General features: G+C 39.2%; 1 protein-coding gene across 2 annotated transcripts in view; it reads left to right on the top strand.

Moving 5' to 3' along the window:
• LOC110312333 (uncharacterized) overlaps nt 1–24,530 on the top strand; it is a 71,788-nt gene extending 47,258 nt beyond the window's left edge. Inside the window, exons 4-7 of one of the 2 annotated variants that reach the window (XM_085833046.1) lie at nt 18,843–18,898; nt 19,407–19,472; nt 21,167–21,293; nt 22,136–24,530. In XM_085833046.1, the coding sequence (XP_085689172.1) occupies nt 18,843–18,898; nt 19,407–19,472; nt 21,167–21,293; nt 22,136–23,550 (1,664 nt within the window). In that variant the 3' untranslated portion in view covers nt 23,551–24,530. The remainder of the gene's footprint in view (nt 1–18,842; nt 18,899–19,406; nt 19,473–21,166; nt 21,294–22,135) is intronic. The other variant, XM_085833045.1, reaches the window with a different exon arrangement.
• The last annotated feature ends 351 nt before the right edge of the window (nt 24,531–24,881 follow it).

Below are 24,881 nucleotides of genomic sequence, written 5' to 3'. Positions count from 1 at the left end.
GACTTCCTGTATAATAATTAATCATAGTAAAAACATAATTTATTTGACTGTGCATGTGTATGATGATGTCTTTAATCCATTAGTATCATTTTCTTGTATCCATATGAATAATAGCTAAATTTATTACCTTTATTTAAACATTTTTGCTGCAAGGTTTGTTACCTGATATTTTAACTTTGTAAGCTTCAGTAGTTCTTTTATATTTTTTTTCCATTTGTGGTCAGTTTCTCTGTTTTCTGATATAATGACAGTAGGATCTTTTTTTTTTTTTTTTTTTTTTTTTTTTTCTTTTTTTTTTTTTTCTTTTTTATTTTTTTTTTAATATTTTTATTACATAATTTCCTCAATTACATTTCCAATACTATCCCAAAAGTCCCCCATAGCGCCCCCCACTTCCCTACCCACCCATTCCCATTCTTTTGGCCCTGGCATTCCCCTATATTGGGGCATATAAAGTTTGCAAGTCCAATGGGCCTCTCTTTCCATTGATGGCCGACTAGGCCATCTTTCGATACATATGCAGCTAGAGACAAGAGCTCCAGGGTTCCAGTTAGTACATCCTGTTGTTCCAACAATAGGGTTGCAGATCCCTTTAGCTCCTTGGGTACTTTCTCTAGCTTCTCCATTGGGAGCCCTGTGATACATCCAATAGCTGACTGTGAACATCCACTCCTGTGTTTGCTAGGCCCCGGCATCGTCTCACAAGAGACAGCTATATTTGGGTCCTTTCAGCAAGATCTTGCTAGTGTATGCAATGGTGTCAGCGTTTAGAAGCTGATTATGGGACGGATCCCTGGATACAGCAGTCTCTAAATGGACCATCCTTTCATCACAGCTACGAACTTTGTCTCTGTAGCTCCTTCCCTGGGTGTTTTGTTCCCAATTCTAAGAAGGTGCACAGTGTCCACACTTTGGTCTTCATTCTTCTTGAGTTTCATGCGTTTAGCAAATTGTATCTTATATCTTGGGTATCCTAAGTTTTGGGCTAATATCCACTTATCAATGAATACATATTGTGTGAGTTCTTTTGTGATTGTGTTACTTCACTCAAGATGATGCCCTCCAGGTCCATCCATTTGGCTAGGAATTTCATAAATTCATTCTTTTTAATAGCTGAGTAGTACTCCATTGTGTAAATGTACCATAATTTCTGTATCCATTCCTCTGTTGAGGGACATCTGGGTTCTTTCCAGCTTCTGGCTATTATAAATAGGGCTGCTATGAACATAGTGGAGCATGTGTCCTTCTTACCGGTTGGGACATCTTCTGGATATATGCCCAGGAGAGGTATTGCTGGATCCTCCGGTAGTACTATGTCCAATTTTCTGAGGAACCGCCAGACTGATTTCCAGAGTGGTTGTACAAGCTTGCAATCCCACCAACAATGGAGGAGTGTTCCTCTTTCTCCACATCCTCGCCAGCATCTGCTGTCACCTGAATTTTTGATCTTAGCCATTCTGACTGGTGTGAGGTGGAATCTCAGGGTTGTTTTGATTTGCATTTCCCTGATGATTAAGGATGTTGAACATTTTTTCAGGTGCTTCTCTGCCATTCGGTATTCCTCAGGTGAGAATTCTTTGTTCAGTTCTGAGCCCCATTTTTTAATGGGGTTATTTGACTTTCTGGAGTCCACCTTCTTGAGTTCTTTATATATATTGGATATTAGTCCCTTATCTGATTTAGGATAGGTGAAGATCCTTTCCCAATCAGTTGGTGGTTTTTTTGTCTTATTGATGGTGTCTTTAGCCTTGCAGAAGCTTTGTAGTTTCATGAGGTCCCACTTGTCAATTCTCGATCTTACAGCACAAGCCATTACTGTTCTATTCAGGAATTTTTCCCCTGTGCCCATATCTTCAAGGCTTTTCCCCACTTTCTCCTCTATAAGTTTCAGTGTCTCTGGTTTTATGTGAAGTTCCTTGATCCACTTAGACTTGACCTTAGTACAAGGAGATAGGAATGGATCGATTCGCATTCTTCTACATGTTAACAACCAGTTGTGCCAGCACCATTTGTTGAAAATGCTGTCTTTCTTCCACTGGATGTTTTTAGCTCCCTTGTCGAAGATCAAGTGACCATAGGTGTGTGGGTTCATTTCTGGGTCTTCAATTCTATTCCATTGGTCTATTTGTCTGTCACTATACCAGTACCATGCAGTTTTTATCACAATTGCTCTGTAGTAGAGCTTTAGGTCCGGCATGGTGATTCCACCAGAGGTTCTTTTATCCTTGAGAAGAGTTTTTGCTATCCTAGGTTTTTTGTTATTCCAGATGAATTTGCAGATTGCACTTTCTAATTCGTTGAAGAATTGATTTGGAATTTTGATGGGGATTGCATTGAATCTGTAGATTGCTTTTGGCAAGATAGCCATTTTTACAATGTTGATCCTGCCAATCCATGAGCATGGGAGATCTTTCCATCTTCTGAGATCTTCTATAATTTCTTTCTTCAGAGACTTGAAGTTTTTATTATACAGATCTTTCACTTCCTTAGTTAGAGTCACGCCAAGATATTTTATATTATTTGTGACTATTGAGAAGGGTGTTGTTTCCCTAATTTCTTTCTCAGCCTGTTTATTCTTTGTGTAGAGAAAGGCCATTGATTTGTTTGAGTTAATTTTATATCCAGCTACTTCACCGAAGCTGTTTATCAGGCTTAGGAGTTCTCTGGTGGAATTTTTAGGGTCACTTATATATACTATCATATCATCTGCAAAAAGTGATATTTTGACTTCCTCTTTTCCAATTTGTATCCCTTTGATCTCCTTTTGTTGTCGAATTGCTCTGGCTAGGACTTCAAGTACAATGTTGAATAGGTATGGAGAAAGTGGACAGCCTTGTCTAGTCCCTGATTTTAGAGGGATTGCTTCAAGCTTCTCACCATTTACTTTGATGTTGGCTACTGGTTTGCTGTAGATTGCTTTTATCATGTTTAGGTATGGGCCTTGAATTCCTGATCTTTCCAAGACTTTTATCATGAATGGGTGTTGGATCTTGTCAAATGCTTTTTCCGCATCTAAGGAGATGACCATGTGGTTTTTATCTTTGAGTTTGTTTATATACTGGATTACGTTGATGGATTTCCGTATATTGAACCATCCCTGCATCCCTGGGATGAAACCTACTTGGTCAGGATGGATGATTGTTTTGATGTGTTCTTGGATTCGGTTAGCAAGAACTTTATTGAGGATTTTTGCATCAATATTCATAAGGGATATTGGTCTGAAGTTTTCTATCTTTGTTGGGTCTTTTTGTGGTTTAGGTATCAGAGTAATTGTGGCTTCATAGAATGAGTTGGGTAGAGTACCTTCTGTTTCTATTTTGTGGAATAGTTTGTGAAGAACTGGGATTAGATCTTCTTTGAAGGTCTGATAGAACTCTGCACTAAACCCATCTGGTCCTGGGCTTTTTTTAGTTGGGAGACTATTAATGACTGCTTCTATTTCTTTGGGGGATATAGGGCTGTTTAGATCATTAACCTGATCTTGATTCAACTTTGGTACCTGGTATCTGTCTAGGAACTTGTCCATTTCATCCAGGTTCTCCAGTTTTGTTGAGTATAGCCTTTGGTAGAAGGATCTGATGGTGTTTTGGATGTCTTCAGGATCTGTTGTTATGTCTCCTTTTTCATTTCTGATTTTGTTAATTAGGATGCTTTCCCTGTGCCCTCTAGTGAGTCTGGCTAAGGGTTTATCTATCTTGTTGATTTTCTCAAAGAACCAGCTCCTTGATTGGTTGATTCTTTGAATAGTTTTTCTTGTTTCTACTTGGTTGATTTCACCCCTGAGTTTGATTATTTCCTGCCGTCTACTCCTCTTGGGTGAATTTGCTTCCTTTTGTTCTAGTGCTTTTAGGTGTGTTGTCAAGCTGCTAATGTGTGCTCTCTCTAGTTTCCTTTTGGAGGCACTCAGAGCTATGAGTTTTCCTCTTAAAAATGCTTTCATTGCGTCCCATAAGTTTGGGTATGTTGTGGCTTCATTTTCATTGAACTCTAAAAAGTCCTTAATTTCTTTCTTTATTCCTTCCTTGACCAAGGTATCATTGAGAAGAGTGTTGTTCAGTTTCCACGTGAAGGTTGGCTTTCTATTATTTATTTTGTTATTGAAGATCAGCCTTAGTCCATGGTGATCTGATAGGATGCATGGGACAATTTCAATATTTTTATATCTGTTGAGGCCTGTTTTGTGACCAATTATGTGGTCAATTTTGGAGAAGGTACCATGAGGTGCTGAGAAGAAGGTATATCCTTTTGTTTTAGGATAGAATGTTCTGTAGATATCTGCCAGATCCATTTGATTCATAATTTCTCTTAGTTTCACTGTGTCCCTGTTTAGTTTCTGTTTCCATGATCTGTCCATTGGTGAAAGTGGTGTGTTGAAGTCTCCCACTATTATTGTATGAGGTGCAATGTGTGCTTTGAGATTTACTAAAGTTTCTTTAATGAATGTGGCTGCCTTTGTATTTGGAGCATAGATATTCAGGATTGATAGTTCCTCTTGGAGGATTTTACCTTTGATGAGTATGAAGTGTCCCTCCCTGTCTTTTTTAATGACTTTGGGTTGGAAGTCAATCTTATCAGATATTAGAATGGCTACTCCAGCTTGTTTCTTCACGCCATTTGCTTGGAGAATTGTTTTCCAGCCTTTCATTCTGAGGTAGTGTCTATCCTTTTCTCTGAGATGAGTTTCCTGTAAGCAGCAAAATGTTGGGTCTTGTTTGTGTAGCCAGTTTGTTAGTCTATGTCTTTTTATCGGGGAGTTGAGTCCATTGATATTAAGAGATATTAAGGAAAAGAAATTGGTGTTTCCTGTTATTTTTGATGTTAAAGTTGGCATTTTGTTCTTGTGGCTGTCTTCTTTTAGGTTTGTTGAGGGATTACCTTCTTGTTGTTTCTAGGGCGTGGTTCCTGTCCTTGTATTGGTTTTTTTCTGTTATTATCCTTTGAAGGGCTGGATTCGTAGAGAGATAATGTGTGAATTTGGTTTTGTCGTGGAATACTTTGGTTTCTCCATCTATGTTAATTGAGAGTTTGGCTGGGTATAGTAGCCTGGGCTGGAATTTGTGTTCTTTTAGTGTCTGTATAACATCTGTCCAGGATCTTCTGGCTTTCATAGTCTCTGGTGAAAAATCTGGTGTAATTCTGATAGGCTTGCCTTTATATGTTACTTGGCCTTTTTCTCTTACTGCTTTTAGTATTCTATCTTTATTTAGAGCATTTGTTGCTCTGATTATTATGTGTCGGGAGGTATTTCTTTTCTGATCCAGTCTATTTGGAGTTCTGTAGGCTTCTTGTATGTTCATGGGCATCTCTTTCTTTAGATTTGGGAAGTTTTCTTCTATAATTTTGTTGAAGATGTTTGCTGGTCCTTTGAGTTGAAAATCTTCATTCTCATCCACTCCTATTATCCGTAGGTTTGGTCTTCTCATTATGTCCTGTATTTCTTGGATGTTTTGAGTTAGGATCTTTTTGCATTTTCCATTTTCCTTGATTGTTGTGCCGATGTTCTCTATGGAATCTTCTGCACCTGAGATTCTCTCTTCCATCTCTTGTATTCTGTTGCTGATGCTTGCATCTATGGTTCCAGATTTCTTTCCTAGGGTTTCTATCTCCAGTGTTGCCTCATTTTGGGTTTTCTTTATTGTGTCTACTTCCCTTTTTAGGTCTAGTATGGTTTTGTTCATTTCCATCATCTGTTTGGATGTGTTTTCCTGTTTTTCTGTAAGGACTTCTACCTGTTTGATTATGTTATCATGTTTTTCTTTAAGGATTTGTAACTCTTTAGCAGTGTTCTCCTGCAATTCTTTAAGGGATTTTTGTGCTTCCTCTTTATTGTCTTCTTCCTTTTTAGCAGTGTTCTCCTGCATTTCTTTAAGTGTGTTATTAACGTCCTTCTTGAAGTCCTCTATCATCATCAGGAGATATGCTTTTAAATCCGTGTCTAGCTTTTCCGGTGTGTTGGGGTGCCCTGGACTGGGTGAAGTGGGGGTGCTGGGTTCTGATGATGGTGAGTGGTCTTGGTTTCTGTTAGTAAGATTATTACGTTTACCTTTCGCCATCTGGTAATCTCTGGGGTTAGTTGTTATCGTTGTCACTATTTAAAGATTGGAGCAGAAGCTGTGTTCCACTCACCAGCAGTCCCAAAATCCTGCGGCGGGGGTCGTGGGTAGCTGGCGGGTGTCAGGCAACCCTGCGCTCCCGCTACCCTGGCGCTGATCCGGCCGGGTGAGGCCTGTGGCCCTACTCAGGCTGGTTTCTGCTTCCCTAACTAATGCAGTCTCAGGTCCCGCGCAATTGGATTGGAGCAGAAGCTGTGCTCCCCTCACCAGAAGTCTTAAGATCCTGTGGCGGGTGTTGTGGGCAGTTGGCGAGTGTCAGCAGACCCTGCGCCCCAGCTGCTCAGGTGCTTTTCTGACCGGAAGAGGCTTGTGGCCCTGTGTGGGCCGGATTTCTCTCTCCCCAACCAGAGCAGTCTCAGGTCCCGCGTGATTGGACTGGAGCAGAAGCTGTGTTCCACTCACCAGCAGTCCCAAAATCCTGCGGCGGGGGTCGTGGGTAGCTGGCGGGTGTCAGGCAACCCTGCGCTCCCGCTACCCTGGCGCTGATCCGGCCAGGTGAGGCCTGTGGCCCTACTCAGGCCGGTTTCTGCTTCCCTAACTAATGCAGTCTCAGGTCCCGCGCAATTGGATTGGAGCAGAAGCTGTGCTCCACTCACCAGCAGTCCCAAAATCCTGCGGCGGGGGTCGTGGGTAGCTGGCGGGTGTCAGGCAACCCTGCGCTCCCGCTACCCTGGCGCTGATCCGGCCAGGTGAGGCCTGTGGCCCTACTCAGGCCGGTTTCTGCTTCCCTAACTAATGCAGTCTCAGGTCCCGCGTGATTGGACTGGAGCAGAAGCTGTGTTCCACTCACCAGCAGTCCCAAAATCCTGCGGCGGGGGTCGTGGGTAGCTGGCGGGTGTCAGGCAACCCTGCGCTCCCGCTACCCCGGCGCTGATCCAGCCGGATGAGGCCTGTGGTCCTACTCAGGCCGGTTTCTGCTTCCCTAACTAATGCAGTCTCAGGTCCCGCGCAATTGGATTGGAGCAGAAGCTGTGCTCCCCTCACCAGAAGTCTTAAGATCCTGTGGCGGGTGTTGTGGGCAGTTGGCGAGTGTCAGCAGACCCTGCGCCCCAGCTGCTCAGGTGCTTTTCTGACCGGAAGAGGCTTGTGGCCCTGTGTGGGCCGGATTTCTCTCTCCCCAACCAGAGCAGTCTCAGGTCCCGCGTGATTGGACTGGAGCAGAAGCTGTGTTCCACTCACCAGCAGTCCCAAAATCCTGCGGCGGGGGTCGTGGGTAGCTGGCGGGTGTCAGGCAACCCTGCGCTCCCGCTACCCTGGCGCTGATCCGGCCGGGTGAGGCCTGCGGCCCTACTCAGGCTGGTTTCTGCTTCCCTAACTAATGCAGTCTCAGGTCCCGCACAATTGGATTGGAGCAGAAGCTGTGCTCCCCTCACCAGAAGTCTTAAGATCCTGTGGCGGGTGTTGTGGGCAGTTGGCGAGTGTCAGCAGACCCTGCGCCCCAGCTGCTCAGGTGCTTTTCTGACCGGAAGAGGCTTGTGGCCCTGTGTGGGCCGGATTTCTCTCTCCCCAACCAGAGCAGTCTCAGGTCCCGCGTGATTGGACTGGAGCAGAAGCTGTGTTCCACTCACCAGCAGTCCCAAAATCCTGCGGCGGGGGTCGTGGGTAGCTGGCGGGTGTCAGGCAACCCTGTGCTCCCGCTACCCTGGCGCTGATCCGGCCGGGTGAGGCCTGTGGCCCTACTCAGGCCGGTTTCTGCTTCCCTAACTAATGCAGTCTCAGGTCCCGCGCAATTGGATTGGAGCAGAAGCTGTGCTCCCCTCACCAGAAGTCTTAAGATCCTGTGGCGGGTGTTGTGGGCAGTTGGCGAGTGTCAGCAGACCCTGCGCCCCAGCTGCTCAGGTGCTTTTCTGACCGGAAGAGGCTTGTGGCCCTGTGTGGGCCGGATTTCTCTCTCCCCAACCAGAGCAGTCTCAGGTCCCGCGTGATTGGACTGGAGCAGAAGCTGTGTTCCACTCACCAGCAGTCCCAAAATCCTGCGGCGCGGGCCGTGGGTAGCTGGCGGGTGTCAGGCAACCCTGCGCTCCCGCTACCCTGGCGCTGATCCGGCCAGGTGAGGCCTGTGGCCCTACTCAGGCCGGTTTCTGCTTCCCTAACTAATGCAGTCTCAGGTCCCGCGCAATTGGATTGGAGCAGAAGCTGTGTTCCACTCACCAGCAGTCCCAAAATCCTGCGGCGGGGGTCGTGGGTAGCTGGCGGGTGTCAGGCAACCCTGCGCTCCCGCTACCCCGGCGCTGATCCAGCCGGATGAGGCCTGTGGTCCTACTCAGGCCGGTTTCTGCTTCCCTAACTCGACAGTAGGATCTTGATAAGGATTGTTTTTTATCTCTACAGACTATTAAATTGTCTGTTTTGTCTTCCCATTGATTTCTTTTGTACTATAATAGTTTCCACTGTAATAATTTTAATTGATTTTGAAGTCTCAGTTTAATCTTTTGAAGATCTTGAATGTTCTGAGCTTTCTCAAAATTCCACATTTAATTAGGATTACTTTGTTCAGAAACAAAATTCTTAACATACGTAGAAAAACAGAAACCTCCTTTTCAATTGCATTCCCATGTTTGTATGAGAACGTTTTACCCTTCTGGCACTGTTCACATGCCATGTATGGAATTTCTGTTTTGATTTATTGTAACTGTTAAATACATGTTGATTAGTGATATTTGCTTATCAGTTCAGGGATGTATAGGAAGAAGTAATTACATACAAAACTAGCTGTGATAATTGAAACGTATATGGATTCTTCGCTTGTTTTATTGTTGATGAAGCTGCATGCTCATGTGCATGATGACTGCAGGAAGTTTGATCCCCGCTGACTCTGTTCCTCAGTAGTTCTTTCTGTTGCTTTGTCGATTGTTTCTAGACAATCTTGAGTATGCACACTGACCAGGCAGAGAAGGAATCTTTGTGCGTATTAGTTGAGAATTTTGTTTATTACTAAAGAACTGTAGAATGGAGATTCCAGCTGAAAGATTGGTTTCAGAATGAATCACAAGATAGATGAGCTGCTCACTGACCTGCTGTAACAGGGGTCCTTAGTGTCAAGTATAGTTCATCAGCACGTATCATTTCATTATGTTTCTTGTAAAATAAAATTTGTGTGCTTATCGAGCAAATGTGGAGACAAATGCATTGAACAGGTGAAAGAATTTCCCATCTGTGATTGGAAGTGTGAACGTGTGAACTGTTAACTCTATGGAGCAGCATCAGGGAGCCTGGTATCAAGAGGGCGCGTGTGAGAACCTAAAACCTTGGACTATATTCTGATTCAATTAATAATTTTTATTCAAATAATGTAGAAGGCAGCTGCAGAAATGAAATCAGTCTTCTTGTTTCTTTGTAAGATTTAACTAAGCTTACATATTTATCTAACTTTACCTGTCTAAGCATGGTTGGGAGATTAGTTTTCTTGGTCTTCATCTCCTAAATGGCTCCGCCTCTGAAAGAGATACCCCTTCACCATCTGCTGTGAACAGCCTGTAGGCAGGCAGTTAAGGTCTCAGCCTCAGGGCCCCTCTCAGCCTTGATGAAATGCTGATGAACTCAATCTTATGAGGCATTTTGCTGATCAACATAGAGGACTCAGGTCCAGAAGATTTTTTTCACCGCATAATCATCATCTTCTGTCTCTAGGTTTTCCATTTTCCCACTGTGTCTTCCAGGATGTTTCTTTGTCCTGGGTCAGAATAAAGAAGATAGAAAAGATGGCAGGAGACCTTACACAAGCTATGTCTTATGTCATACTAGGTTTGTTTTGCTTTATGAGATTGAGTTATGCTGTGTTTCAGCTCTGGCTGTCCTGGAACTTGATTTGTAGACCAGGCTGGCCTTGAACACTTAGATCTACCACTCTCTCCCTCCTGAAAGAGGGATTAATCCCTGAGTGCTGGGATTAGAGTCATGTGTCACCACCACCCAGTGTCTAGCATCGTTATTAAGAGATAGAACATCTTTTTTTTTTTTAAAGCTTTATTTATTATTATTATATCTAAGTACACTGTTTCTGTCTTCAGACACACCAGAAGAGGGCATCAGATCTCATTACAGATGGTTGTGAGCCACCATGTGGTTGCTGGGATTTGAACTCAGGACTTTCAGAAGAGCAGCCAGTGTTCTTAACCACTGAGCCATCTCTCCAGCCCGAAATAGAACATCTTATATATAGTTTTTCCTAAAAACTAGAATGGGACAGTGTCAGCAAATTTTACAGCAGCAAGAAGCCTCACTCATGAAGTCTGAGCACAGTACTTTCCTTTAAATGTACACAACAACAGAAAAGGAAGTTTGTCTTTGGGACCTTATAGGAAAACAGCAGTAATAATCCCCCTTAGAGTTCACATGACCTATCATACTTCTTGTTCTTCATTAATTTTAGAAACGTGACATGAGTTGTTCTGATATGAAGCCTTAAATCAAATCAGAAAATGGTAAAGCACCATGACCAAGGCAACCTAAAAAAAGAAAGAGGTTACTTTGGGTAATGCTTCCAGAGGGTAAGAGTCCACCATGGCAGGGAGGCCTGACAGCAAGCAGCATGTTGGTGAAATCGAAAGCTGAAAGTTCACATCCTTAGCCACAATCACTAAGGAGGGATAGAGAACAGAGGTGGTTTGTGGCTATTTTTTTCTCAGACCCTCTCGTCAGTGTCACAATTTATTCAATAGTCTTCCAATAGCTAAATTTCCCAGAACATTTGACCAGCTAGAGCTTACATTCAAGTACATAAGAAATGGGACACATTCTTATTCTAACCAGTCTTCTAATATTCATGCAATAATTGTGCCAAAAGGCACATTTTTAGAGGGTTTTAATATCAATGTAGAAAATACACCTTTAATGTCTTGTTTGGCTTTTCTGTTTGTTTATTTCTGTATCCCTGATTGGCCTATAATGTGAGATGGCGACACTGCTGGCTTCTAACTCACGTATATCTGCTTGTCTGAGCCTCCTGAGCACTAAGATCAAAGCCCTTCCTCACTGAGTCTGCCTAGAATCTCACTTTTATTTCATTTTTCTTCATATTGCTGCTTTAACGCAACAAGAATCTTGTTCATTTGTTTCACCTATAATTTAGTGGAGTGGTCTAGCTCTCAGCTTGTATTGAAATTGATGTCTTTCTTCTCTGCGGTGGACAGGCTCTTTATTGAATTACTATGAGGCTTACAGAGTTCTTCATTTCTGGTTTCATTTCCAGTTGAGGATTTCTGAGATTTTTGAATTCTGTAGATGATGATATTCACATCCTGCATTATTCTCACTATTTCCTCAGCCATTTGTGAGAGTTCTCTTGTTCTTGAATCAGCTTGTTCCCATCCTCTTAGAGTTCAGGAGCTTGTTTCCTCTTTCTGTCATTTGACATTGTTGAATAGCCTTAAAATTGTACTTTGTGTTCTCTATCTTGAATTTCATTTAAATTTCATTTCACTGGGAGCACTGGAATTGCATTAGTGATTTGAGGTAGGGATATTCTATCAATGCTTGTCATATTGCTTTGGTTCCAGCCTGTCAGTTGTCTTCCTACCTGGCTTTAGGTTAGGATGTGGGGTTTTCAATGTGAGATTTTACTCTTAAGGGTTGATTGATAATCTAGGATGGGGGGGGGTGGCAGGTAATAGGTTACAGCATACTACTAGGTCTAGCTCTGGTCTCAGCAAGTAATAAGCATGTGAGAAGCCCATGGGTATTTACCAGGTCCAACACAGATTGACATGTGTGCTTTTGAGCTTTGTGGACAATTAATGAGGAATAAAAATTTGCTTAGTAAATGCTAGTAGTTTGGACTATAAGTGTGTAGCTTTATAAAGTATGTTTTCTGAATCTTTCAGATATTTACTGGTTCCTCAAGGGATTAATTTCTTTTTCTTTTATTAGTTATTTTCTTCATTACATTTCAAATGCTATCCCAAAAGTCCCCTATACCCTACCTCCTCCCTGTTCCCCAACCAACCCACTCCTGCTTCCTGGCCCTGGCGTTACCCTGTACTGGGGCATATGATCTTCGCAAGAACAAGGGCCTCTCCTCCCATTGATGGCTGACCAGGCCATCCTCTGCAACATATGAAACTAGAGAAACAGTTCTGGGGGCTACTGGTTACTTCATATTGTTGATCCTCCTATAGGGTTACCGACCCCTTTAGCTCCTTGGGTACTTTCTCTAGCTCCTTCTTTAGGGGCCCTGTGTTCCATGCAGTAGATGACAATGAGCATCCACTTCTGTATTTGCCAGGCACTGGCATAGCCTCACAAGAGAGAGCTATATCAGCGTCCTGTCAGCAAGCTCTTGTTGGCATCTGCCTAGTGGCTGGGTTTGATGGTTGTTTATGGGGTGAAACCCCAAGTTGGGCAGTCTCTGGATGGTCATTCCTTCAGGCTCTGCTCTGAACTTTGTCTCTGTAACTCCTTCCATGGGTATTTTGTTCCCCATTCTAAGAAGAAAAGAAGTAGCCACACTTTGGTTTTTCTTCTTCTTAAGTTTCAAGTGTGTTGCAAACTGTATCTTGGGCAGTCTAAATTTCTGGGCTAATATCCGCTTATCAATGAGTGCATATCATGTGTGTTCTTTTGAGATTGGGTTACCTCACTCAGAATGATATCCTCCAGATCCATCGATTTGCCTAAGAATTTCATAAATTCATTGCTTTTAATTGCTGAATATTACTCCATTGTGTAAATGTACCACATTTTCTGTATCCATTCTTCTGTTGAGGGACATCTGTTTTTTTTTCCAGCTCCTGGCTATTATAAAAAAGACTGCTATGACATAGTGGAGCATGTGTCCTTATTACAAGTTGGAACATCTTCTGGGTATATGCCCAGGAGAGGTATTTCTTGATCTTCTGGTAGTACTATGTCCAAGTTTGTGAGGAACCGCCAAACTGATTTCCAGAGTGTTTGTACCAGCTTGCAATTCCACCAACAATGGAGGAATGTTCCTCTTTCTCCACATCCTCACCAGCATCTACTGTCACCTAAATTTTTGATCTTAGCCATTCTGACTGGTGTGAGGTGGAATCTCAGGGTTGTTTTGATTTGCATTTCCCTAATGATTTAAGGATGTTGAACAATTTTCCAGGTGCTTCTCAGCCCTTTGGTATTCCTCAGTTGAGAATTCTTTGTTTAGCTGTGTACCCCATTTTTTTTAATGGGGTTAGTAAAAATTCTTTCCCAATCTGTTGGTGGCCTTTTTGTCTTATTGACAGTGTCTTTTGCCTTACAGAAGTTTTGCAATTTTATGAGGTCCCATTTGTTGATTCTTGATCTTATAGCTCAAGCCATTGTTGTTCAGTTCAGGAATTTGTCCCCTGTGCCCATATCTTCGAGGCTTATCCCCACTTTGTCCTCTATAAGTTTCAGAGTCTCTGGTTTTATGTGGAGTTCCTTGATCTACTTAGACTTGAGCTTTGTACAAGGAGATAAGAATGGATCAATTCTTATTCTTCTACATGATAACTGCCAGTTGTGCCAGCACCATTTGTTGAGAATGTCTCCCCCCCCCCCCATTGGATGTTTTTAGCTCCCTTGTCAAAGTTCAAGTGACCATAGGTGTGTAGGTTCATTTCTGGCTCTTCAATTCTATTCCATTGATCTACCTGTCTGTCACTGTACCAGTACCATGAAGTTTTTACAATTGCTCTGTAGTACAGCTTGAGGTCAGGCATGGTGATTCCACCAGAGGTTCTTTTATTGTTGAGAATACTTTTTGCTATCCTAGGTTTTTTGTTATTCCAGATGAATTTGCAAATTGCCCTTTCTAACTCAGTGAAGAATTGAGTTGGAATTTTGATGGGGATTATGTTGACTCTGTAAATTGCTTTCAGCAAGATAGCCATTTTTACTATATTAATTCTGCCAATCCATGAGCATGGGAGATCTTTGCATCTTCTGATATCTTCTTCAATTTCTTTCTTCAGAGAATTGAAGTTCTTATCCTACAGATCTTTCACTTCCTTAGTTAGAGTCACACCCAGGTGTTTTTTATTATTTGTGACTATTGTGAAGGGTGTTGTTTCCCTAATTTCTTTCTCAGCCTGTTTATGTTTTGTGTAGAGAAAGGCCACTGATTTGTTTGAGTTAATTTTATAACCAGCTACTTTGCTGTAGTTGTTTATCAGGTTTAGGAGTTCTCTGGTGGAACGTTTGGAGTCACTTAAGTATATTATCATATCATCTGAAAATAGTGATATTTTGACTTTTTCCTTTCCAATTTGTATCCCCTTGACCTCCTTTTGTTGTCTAATTGTTCTGGCTAGGACTTCAAGTATGATATTGAATACATAGGGAGAAAGTAGGCAGCCTTGTCTAGTTCCTGATTTAAGTGGGATTGCTTCAAGTTACAGTGACTGGAAGTGGTGTCTCCTCTGAGGACCCTGGGTCTGTCTGGTGTGTTTGAAACCAAGGTATACCAGTACTGATCAGAAGGAACCTGAGCCACTGGTAAGGCAAGGCTTCCCGTGTCCTTGCTCCCGCTGTCACAGGCCCGTCACAATGGGATTGGAACCGATATTGTGGTACTCTCACCAGTGATCCCAAGATTTATGGAGAGTCCTCTGAGGACTGTGGGGCGGTTCGCTGAGTTTGCTCCCATCCACTGAGGTTGTGCCCAATGCAACCTGGAGCTGGCGCCACCGGAAGGGGCATATCTACTTTTATGTTGAGGTCCTTCATTCTTCCACATGTAGACATCCAGTTAGTCCAGCACCATTTGCTTGAACATGCTTTCATATTTCCAGTAATGGTTTTGGCTTTATGAAAAATCAAGTGCCCGTAGGTATGTGGGTTTATTTCAATTCCATTGATCAACATGCCTGTTTCTTAATAATACTATGCGGTGTTTATCATTACTGCTAATTAGAACAGATTGTGGTCAGTAATGGTGATTCTTCCTGAAGTTCTTTTATTGTTCAGGATTGTTTTGGCTATCCTGAGTTTTTGGTTTTTCCATATGAAATTGAAAATTTCTCTATAAAAAGTGCGTTGGAATTTTTATGGGTATTGCATTGAATCTGTAGATTGCTTTTGGCAAGATGATCACTATATTAATCCTACCTATCCATGAGCATGGAGATCTTTTCATCTTCTGATATCTTATTCAACTTTTTTCTTTATTGACTTGAAGTTTTTGTCATGCAGGTCATTCACTTTGTGTTAGAGTCACACCAAGATATTTTATATTATTTGTGGCTATTCTAAAGGGTGTTGTTTCCCTAATTTCTTTCTTGGCCCATTTTCATTTGTATAAAGGAAGGCTACTGATTCCTTTTGAGTTAATTTTTTATCCAGCCACTTTGCTGAAGGTGTTTATCAGCTATTGGAGTTCTTCAATAGCATTTTTGGCATTCCTTATGTATCCAATCATAGCATGAACAAATAGCAATACTTTGTCTTCTTCCTTTCGAATTCGTATCCTCTTGATCTATACAGTTATCTATTACTCTAGCTAGAATTTCAGTTACTATATTGAGGTGATAAAGATGGAATGGCTAGCCTTGTCTTGTCCATCATTTTAGTGGAAATGCTTTAAGTTTCTCTCCATTTAATTCGATGTTTGGTATTTTCTTGCTATATATTTCTTTGATGTTTTTGGTGTGAGCCCTGTATCCCTGATTTCTCTAATACCTTTAACAAGAATGGGTGTTAGATTTTATCCAAGGCTTTTTCAGCATCTAATAAGATGAACATGTGATTTTTTTCTTTTAGTTTATTTATATGGTGGATTATGTTGATGGATGTTCATATATAGAACCATCCAAGCATTCCTGGGATGAAGCCTACTTGATCTTGATGAATGATGATGCCTTTGATGTGCTCCTGGATTGGGTTTGTGAGTATTTTATTGAGTATTTCTGCTTCAATGTTCATAAGAGAAATTGCTCCGAAATTCTCTTTGTTGTGTCTTTGTGCAGTTTAGGTATCAGAGTAACTATGGCCTCATAGAATGAGTTTGGCAGTGTTCCATCTGTTTCTATTTTGTCAAATAGTTTGAGGAGTATTGGAATTAGCTCTTAGAGAGTCTGATAGAATTTCAAACCAAAACCATTTGGCCCTGGGATCTTTTTGGTTAGGAGACTTTTAATACTTGCTTGTATTTATTTAGGCATTATAGGGCTGTTTACATAGTTTCCCTGATCTTGATTTAACTTTGGTTAGTGGTATCTGTCTAGAAAATCATCCATTTCATGAAGATTTCCCAATTTTGTGGAGTAAAGGTTTTTGAAATTAAACCTAATGATTCTTTGAATGTCTTCAATGTCATTTGTTATGTCTCTGTTTTCATTATTGATTTTGTTTATTTGGATTCTGACTCACTTTTTTTGGTTATTTTGGGTAAGAGTTTGTTTTGTTTATTTTCTTAAAGAACCAGCTCTTGGTTTCCTTGATTTTATCTATCTATCAATCTATCTATCTATCTATCTATCTATCTATCTATCTATCAATTTATTTATTTATGTTTTTGTTGTTGTTGTTTCTAACTGACTGATTTAAGCCCTGATTTTGATTATTTCCTGCCTTCTTCTCCTCTTTGGTGTGCTTGCTTCTTTTTTTCCACCCAGGCCTCTTTGGTGTAATTTTAAGTTGCTGATATGAGAACTTTCTAATTTCTTTATAGAGGCACTTAGTGCTATGACCTTTCCTCTTAGAACTTCTTTCATTGTGTCCATATACTTGAGTATGTTGTGCCTTCATTTTGATTGAATTCAGAAAGTCTTTAATGCCTTCCTTTCTCTTGTCCCCTACACAGAGGTCATTGAGTAGAATTGTTCAGTTTCCCAGAATGTGTATACTTTCCAGTGTTTCTGTTGTTGAAGTCCATGGTGGTCTGATAAGATTCAAGGCTTTATTTCATTTTTCTTGTATCTGTTGAGGCTTGCTTTGTGACTGAGTGTATATGGTCAATTTTGGATAAGGATCCATGAGACGCTGAGAAGAAGGTATGTTCTTTTGTGATTTTGTGAAATACTATATAGAGGTCTGTTAGATCCACTGGATTCATAATGTCTATTAGTTTCATTGTTTCTCTGTTTAGTTTTTGTCTGGATGTTCTGTCAATTGGTGAGAGTGGGGTGTTGAGTACTCTCAATATTAATGTGTATGGCTTAAGCTTTAGCAATGTTTCTTTTACAAATTTGGGTATCCTTGTGTTTGGGGCACAGATGTTCAGAGTTGAGATATCATCTTCGTAAATTTTTCCTTTGAGTATGAAGTGTCTTTTCCTGTCTTTTTTTTTCTTTCTTCTTTCTTCTCTCTCTCTCTCTCTCTCTCTCTCTCTCTCTCTCTCTCTTTTTGATTAATTTTGGTTGAAAGTCTGTTTTTTTATATACTAGAATGGCTACTCCAGCCTGCTTCTTGGGTCCACCGACTGGGAGAACTTTTTTCTAGGCTTTTACTCTGAGGTAATGTCTATCTTTATGGCTAAGGTGTGTTTATTGTATGCAGCAGAATACTGGATCCTGTTTTCCCATCTATTCTGGTTCTCTGTGTCTTTTTATTGGAGGAATTGAGTCCATTATGTTGAAAGACATTAATAACCAGTGATTGTTATTTCCTGTTATTTTGATGTTGGTGTTGCTAGTGTGTGTGTGTGTGTGTGTGTGTGTGTGTGTGTGTAACGTGGGGGCACATTCTATTTCTTAACCCTAACTTTATTATAACTTAAACCATCTCTTTAGTCTTTATCAATTACTATAAGTTTGAAAAGTATTCAACTCAAATGAGGAGTTTCTAAAAATCATTAATTGATCTAAACAATATTAGTGATAGTTTGTATATGCTTGGCATTTGTCTCATGGGTATGTGAAACTTCCCCACAGTGTCAAATGGGGCCCCTGGAGAAAACTGCCGCTTTATTCTCTATCCCATCTTTTGTTATTCACATTTCATCCCATTCATCCCCTTTCTGTTTCATGTATGTTTTGAGGCAGGTTTTGGGTGGGTAGCTAGGCTGTCATGTATTCATAATTCCAATTGCCCTGGTATATGATAGTAAGGGTTTCTGTAACTCACTCCCCTTCCTCTCACTGTTACAGCCTTTCCCCTTACCCAACTTGTACTCAGCAGTCTCTGAAATGATAGTTTCCTGTTGCCAACTATGTTTTTCTGATTTAGATTTTTTAAATTTCTGCCTTGGAAACATGAAAATATAGAAATATTCTATATAGCATCTGTTGTTATATAAAAGAAAATGCCCCCAATTGGCTTATAGGAAATGTCACTAATGGCTATATCTAGATCTAATGGCAGTTTTTCAGTTTGAGTACATGTCTGTACTCTAAGGCAACAGGACACACAAGAAAAATTGATGTATCTTCCAGATAGAATAAAATGAAATGTGACTAAAGGGTGAGGTGTGATGGCTAATAAAACTCCACTTAGTGCTAGGCGTCCATCTTAGTACCCACTAGCCATTTCACCCTGACTCTAGTCCCGAGAAGATCAGTCCCCAGTAATAACCCTGAGTAGTAGTATTTTGCAGCACATATACATGTATTCTGTTTGTGTCTGTTGCCTGCTAAGGTTTAACAAGCTGAGACTGTAGTCATTTTCCAAGCTTCACTTAATATCTCATTCCATGCTCTCTGTAGGAATGTTGATAAGTATTCTGGTATCATGTTCATTTTTATGTTTTTTATATGGTTTAGTATTATCAATAACAGAGTTGTATTATTTTTAGCTTCTATACTTGAAACCTTTATTGTGAAGTTTCAATAATTATTCCAGTCTGTTTTCCTGACAAAGGAACTTGGAGAGCAACAAGAGGAAGAATGAATGCTTCTCTGCTAAATGTTTCCAAGGTCAGTGTCCTGTCCACATTTCTTTGAAATATTTTTGTTTTCCTTAAACCATTCAAGACTTTATTTCTCTCCCTCTGGTAATGTTACCTAAAGTGTTTGTATTTTGTGATTTATCTTTGTTCTTGTTCTCCAATAATCAACTAATTCTTTAGATTTTTCACTTATAATGGGACAAGCACAGCCTTGTCCCATTATATTTTCACTGGATTTTATACTGAGAGGACATAAATTATCAAGGGCCGAAGTAAGTCAGGGGTAATCAGGTTTCCAGAAACAACCTCATGAATGTGGATCTGCATGTGAATGAAAACTGAAATACTGAGAATATTTTTATGGAAGAATATAATTAGAATATACTCACTGTCTTGAATCCTTATAATAAATATTTGAGCTCCCTAAAGCCACAGATTATGGAAGGAATATGTGGCTTTCTCTTACTATAATATCGATGTTTTGGGGGAGAGATGCCAATTGCAATATTCTCTTTTCGGCATTTGATGTCACACAGTGTTCATGGATGTGCAGACATGTGAAATTTGTTTGTCTTTGGAGAGTCTGCCCAGTGCTTTGTGTGGTGAGTTCTCAGGATACACATAACTATTTTCTATTACCCCATTGTTTTATTTTTTAGAAGTAGTTAGTGTACATTTGTATTATAGCACATAGACTATATTAGTAAGAAATTTCTGGAAAGTATTGCCTTGGTACTGTGCATAAACCATAACATTTGAAGCATAAATGAGTGTCTTTCTTAAATTCTTCTCTTCTTTTTTTTTTTAAAGCAGGAAAAATATTTCATTTATCCTCCTTTTTTTCTCTCTCACTCCTCCCCCCCCCCAAGCTGTGTATTAAATAGGTAAAAATCCTGAAGGGTTGTGTCAGTGTTTCTTTACAATAATATTTTATTTAACTATATAAATGTTCATCTGCATATTTTTATATACAGTGAGTGATATATTATGCCCCTGAATCCCTGAGTTGTGCATCAAGCCCTTAGGACTGAAGTCAGGCATGGTAGTGAGCTGCAATGTTTGTAGAAAGAAAAGAATAATAATAATAAAGTTAACATTATAAGATTCAAATTTTCAGTTAAGTCAATCTCATGAGACATGTTTAAAAAAATTTCCTGAACAATTGGTATAATTCTCTCTCAATATAAACACTCGATTTGATAAAAGATTTATTCCACTTCATCTGAATGCATTGATTGTCACATATGCTATTTATTTACTTATAGATAACTATTCTTTACTGAAAGATCATATGGAGTTTATGAAATTGTTATAATCTGAATTGCATATGTCAACTTTGAGAAAACTTTAAATAATTTTAATGCTGTCTAATACTGTTTTTTTTCTATTTACTTTTCAATTGTGAATATTGTCATGAAATAACTGCAGAAAGCAATTGCTTCTGTGTGCCATTTGAAATGCTGAATGGGTTCAGTGATTTTACACTCCTTTTATGTTTATAGAAAAAAATGTGATTCTTAGTTAGTCCAACAATTCTGAATTTCATATTCTAACTCTTTGTTGTAGGCAGGGTATTGTACTTAGGTCTCAGGTTGTCCAGCTGAGCATTTTACATAGTATTAAGTGAGAGCCAGATGTAGACAGGATTGATATAATATCCATAGTTGAACAGGGCTGATAGTTATACAATTTAAAAACATAGTTTTACTTATTGTAACTTGACTACTTGTGATTCTATTTGATAGCAATCCATACTTCATAAAGATACATTTCTGCATCTAGACCTCAAATGTGTATATTATATTCCCTAAAAGTTTGCTGATTATGATTCTGTTATATCATTGCGTTTCAGAGAAATAGAAAATACAATAAAGACTTTGACTATTTTAGATAGCATCTTTAATTAAAATTAAATTTCAATTTACATTTATGTATGTTGATATACTTGCTGAATTGTTGCATATGTGTGTATTTCTACAGCCTATAAATTTCAGAAGTGAGCATTGGGTTTCAAGGAATTGGAATTAAAATATCTGTTGTGCCATTTAATTTGGGTGTTGGAAAACAACTATGGATCATAGAATCCAAATTGCAGACACATTTTTAAATTAATTGATTGTCAAATCTCCTTTCTCTGTTGCTTAAGTCTTAGAAAACTTTAGAAAGTTCATGAAGGGGACAGAACTTAGAAATGTCACCAATGTAGTATGTCATTTTCTACCTTGTCTGTATAAGAGCACCCCTGGAAAACACTTTCATCCAGAGCATATGGAAAACAGGTAATTTTCCATTACAGGATCTGTTAAGATTCAAGGACGTGGCTGTGGACTTCTCACAGGAGGAATGGGAATGTCTTGATTGTGCTCAGAGGGCATTGTACATGGATGTGATGCTGGAGAATTACAACAATCTATTTTTTGTGGGTAAGAATACTCTTCATGTAAAATTCTTGATTCCTTTTTTGAATTTACCTACTGTCTGTTTATATAAACTCTCTGAAATATGTAGAGACTCCCAGAATAAGAGAAATTCTGATTACCAACAAAACTTTTTCATTGTGATTCCTTTCAATTTTTCTCCATTCTTTGGAAGAAGATCCAGTGTTGTATTCTGTATAACTTCTCTATATACTGTATCTCTTTTTAATCAAAGCTATCAAGTTTAAAAAAAATTGAATGTTCAGAGCAAGAAAATATATTGCCACACACATAATAATTAGAATATTTTAATTTTACTATTGCATGGAAGTCCTCAGTTAGTTATGAATTTAAAATGCAAAAGGTTTTATATGAAGAGCTGTTGGTTGTGAGAATTTTGTTCTTTCTTATTTACTTTATGACCTGTGGTCTCTGTTTAGTCCTCATACAGAATGGTCTTTCTATCATTAGTTCCATGGCAATGTGGATTACATTCTGAATTTCTAGATGACCAAAGCTACACAGTGTCCCTATTCACAAAACATAAATAAGGAAATAGAGAAACATTGTTTATATTATCTTGCATAGAGGTCTTTTCTCGAAGTTCTTCATGCTCAGTCACCTATCCGCCCAGCTTTCTGGGAAGTGGTGTGTAAATATAGTTAGAAGGCTATTATCATTTCCTGTCATTTCATATAGATGAGATTTCAGGTTCTATTGAGTATCCATGTAATGGTTGTGAAACAAAAGACCTCTCTTAAGATCTCTATCCTTGAGATTTATCTTAAAAATTTTAGGAAACATGGGATATTGTTTTACTCATTTACTAATAGCTGCCATCTCTGCAGTTTTTTCAGAAAATGATCATATATGTTACAAATATAAGAATGTCTTGGATGAAGATGCACAGCAAATTGTACACCAGCATTTGAATATCCAAGAGAAGTCTTATAAATGCCACGAGCCTGCTAAAATCACTCATGCATCCACCCAAAATAGTCCTTATAAAATTAACCTCAGAGATACAACTGTTGAATCATCAAAGCTAAACAGACATAGAACTGGAAACACCAGAGAACCTTGTAAATATAAAAATTGTGTAAACTGTTTAAGTGTGTATTCTATCATTAGTCTAAATCAAGGAATCCATATAAATAAGAAAGAACACAATGGTACAGAGTTTGATAAGATTTTTGAGTCTAAAGAAAAACGCATGCTGAAACCAACCAATAGTGGAAAGAAACCTTACAAATGTAGTGAATGTGAGGAATGCTTCACCCAGCTATGCGATCTTAAAAGTCATCAGCGAAGTCATATAGGAGAGAAACTTTGCAAATGTAGTGAACATGACAACTGTTTTGCCCTCAAAAGTGATCTTAGAATTCATCAGCCAGTTCATACAAGAGGGAAACCTTACAAATGTAATGAATGTATCAAATCTTTTACCCAGAAATCCAGTTTAAAAAGACATCAGAGAATTCATACAGGAGAAAAACCTTTCAAATGTAGTGAATGCAACAAATGCTTTTCCCATAAATACATTCTTATTATTCATCAGAAATTTCATACAGGAGAGAAACCTTACAAATGTAATGCATGTGGCAAATGCTTTACCCTGAAAGGAGAGCTTAGAATTCATCAGAGAATTCATACAGGAGAGAAACCTTACAAATGTAGTGAATGTGACAAATCTTTTACCCAGAAAGGCCAACTTATGGTTCATCAGAGAATTCATACCGGAGAGAAACCCTACAAATGTAGTGAATGTGACAAATGCTTTATCAAAAAATACAGTCTTGTAGCTCATCAGAGACTTCATACAGGAGAGAATCCTTACAAATGTAGTGAATGTGACAAATGCTTTACCCTCAAAAGTGGTCTTAGAATTCATGAGAGAATTCACACAGGAGAAAAACCTTACAAATGTAGTGAATGTGACAAGTCTTTTATCAAAAAAATCTATCTTAGAATTCATCAGAGTGTTCATACAGGAGAGAAACTTTACAAATGTAGTGAATGTGACAAATGCTTTATGCACAAATGCAGCCTTAGTAGTCATCAGAGACTTCATAGAGGAGAGAAACCTTACAAATGTAGTGTATGTGACAAATGCTTTACCAGCAAAGGCTATCTTGGAAGTCATCAGAGAATTCATACAGGAGAGAAACCTTACCAATGCATTGAATGTGACAAATGCTTTACCCACAAAGGCAGTCTTAAAAGACATGAGAGAATTCATACAGGAGTGAAACTTTACAAATGAAGTGAATGAGACAAATCTTTTACCAAGATAGACCATTTTAGAACTTAGTAGAGAAGACATATAGTAGAGAGACATATCAATGTAGTAAATATGCAAATACTTTACTCTTGGCTCATCTCATAGAATTCTTCAGAGAATATATACAGGAGAGAATCTCACAAATGTGAGAGAAGGCCTTTTCCCGAATCTCATGTGTAACAATATATCTGGAAATTTATAGCGGGGGTGGGGGAGGAACTCTCCACAGGAAAAAATGTAGCATGTACTTTATCCAAGTGGTATTTTCCATGGCACTTGAGGCTCCATACTAGAAAATTATTATGAACATGACAAACTTGTAAAGGTCTTCAAGTCTTAGAAGCAAGTATTTTTGCTGAGAGAAACTCTGAAAATATGACAATGAAGAAAATTACTTATTCTCAAATATTTCATGATGGAGACAAAGTGAGAAAGCCAGAAGATGTGGTATTGTGTAACAGTACTTTGAAACCAAAATAATTCAATGGAAAAGGAAAGTGATTATTGCAGCTAATATACCTCTCAAAAACAATATTGAAACTAAGAGCATTCTGTATGTTTAACTCAAATGAAGAAACTCAGACAAATTATACTTCTTAAAAGAGGATAGATAGGACAAATTGAGCCACCAACATAATATGATCTTTATCCTGTTGATATACCTACAGATATGCAGCTTGCTCCCAGTGTCTAGTATTCATGATCTGTATCATATTCTGGTTTCAAATTTCTGCATAGCTAACTGTCTTTGTGTCCCTTGTGCTGTTGTCAACAACTTCTTGCTCATATTCCTGTATGTAACTACAATAAAATTCATTGGTTTACCAAGTTAGACTTGGTTGTTTTAAGTCTCCACTTTGGGTGGGTAAATGAATACACATGTTGCATCTCCCCAGAAAAAAATGTCTCTGCTAAAACATAGGTGAACCCACTAAGATTTTCTGCAAACTTGTAACATAAAATTAATACTACAGCAAAGTTTTTCATTCTATGGGTAGTGATCCTTTTGGGAATGTAATGACTCTCTCATAGGGGTTGCTTAAGACCTTTGGAAATGCTTATGTCTGATTGTCTTAGGACTGAGACACCATTCTTTTGTCTCCAGTTGAGTTTGCTGCATAAGAATGCTTTGAATTTTATGACAGAGCTATATAGCATTATGAAAATTGGAACCACTGTACTAAAGAGAATGCATTTGTGTTAAATAAGGAAGACTGTGTTTAATGCTCCGGACTTATTGCTATAGTAGTACTAGGTTAAGTTAAAATGGCTCCACACAGAAAGAATGTAGAGTGTTTAGGAACCTGAGAGAT

Source organism: Mus caroli, unplaced genomic scaffold (genome assembly GCF_978045245.1).
Source record: "Mus caroli unplaced genomic scaffold, Mus_caroli_1 scaffold_18, whole genome shotgun sequence".
In the NCBI taxonomy this organism is placed as follows: domain Eukaryota; kingdom Metazoa; phylum Chordata; class Mammalia; order Rodentia; family Muridae; genus Mus; species Mus caroli.
This window is presented reverse-complemented; position numbering and strand designations above follow the sequence as displayed.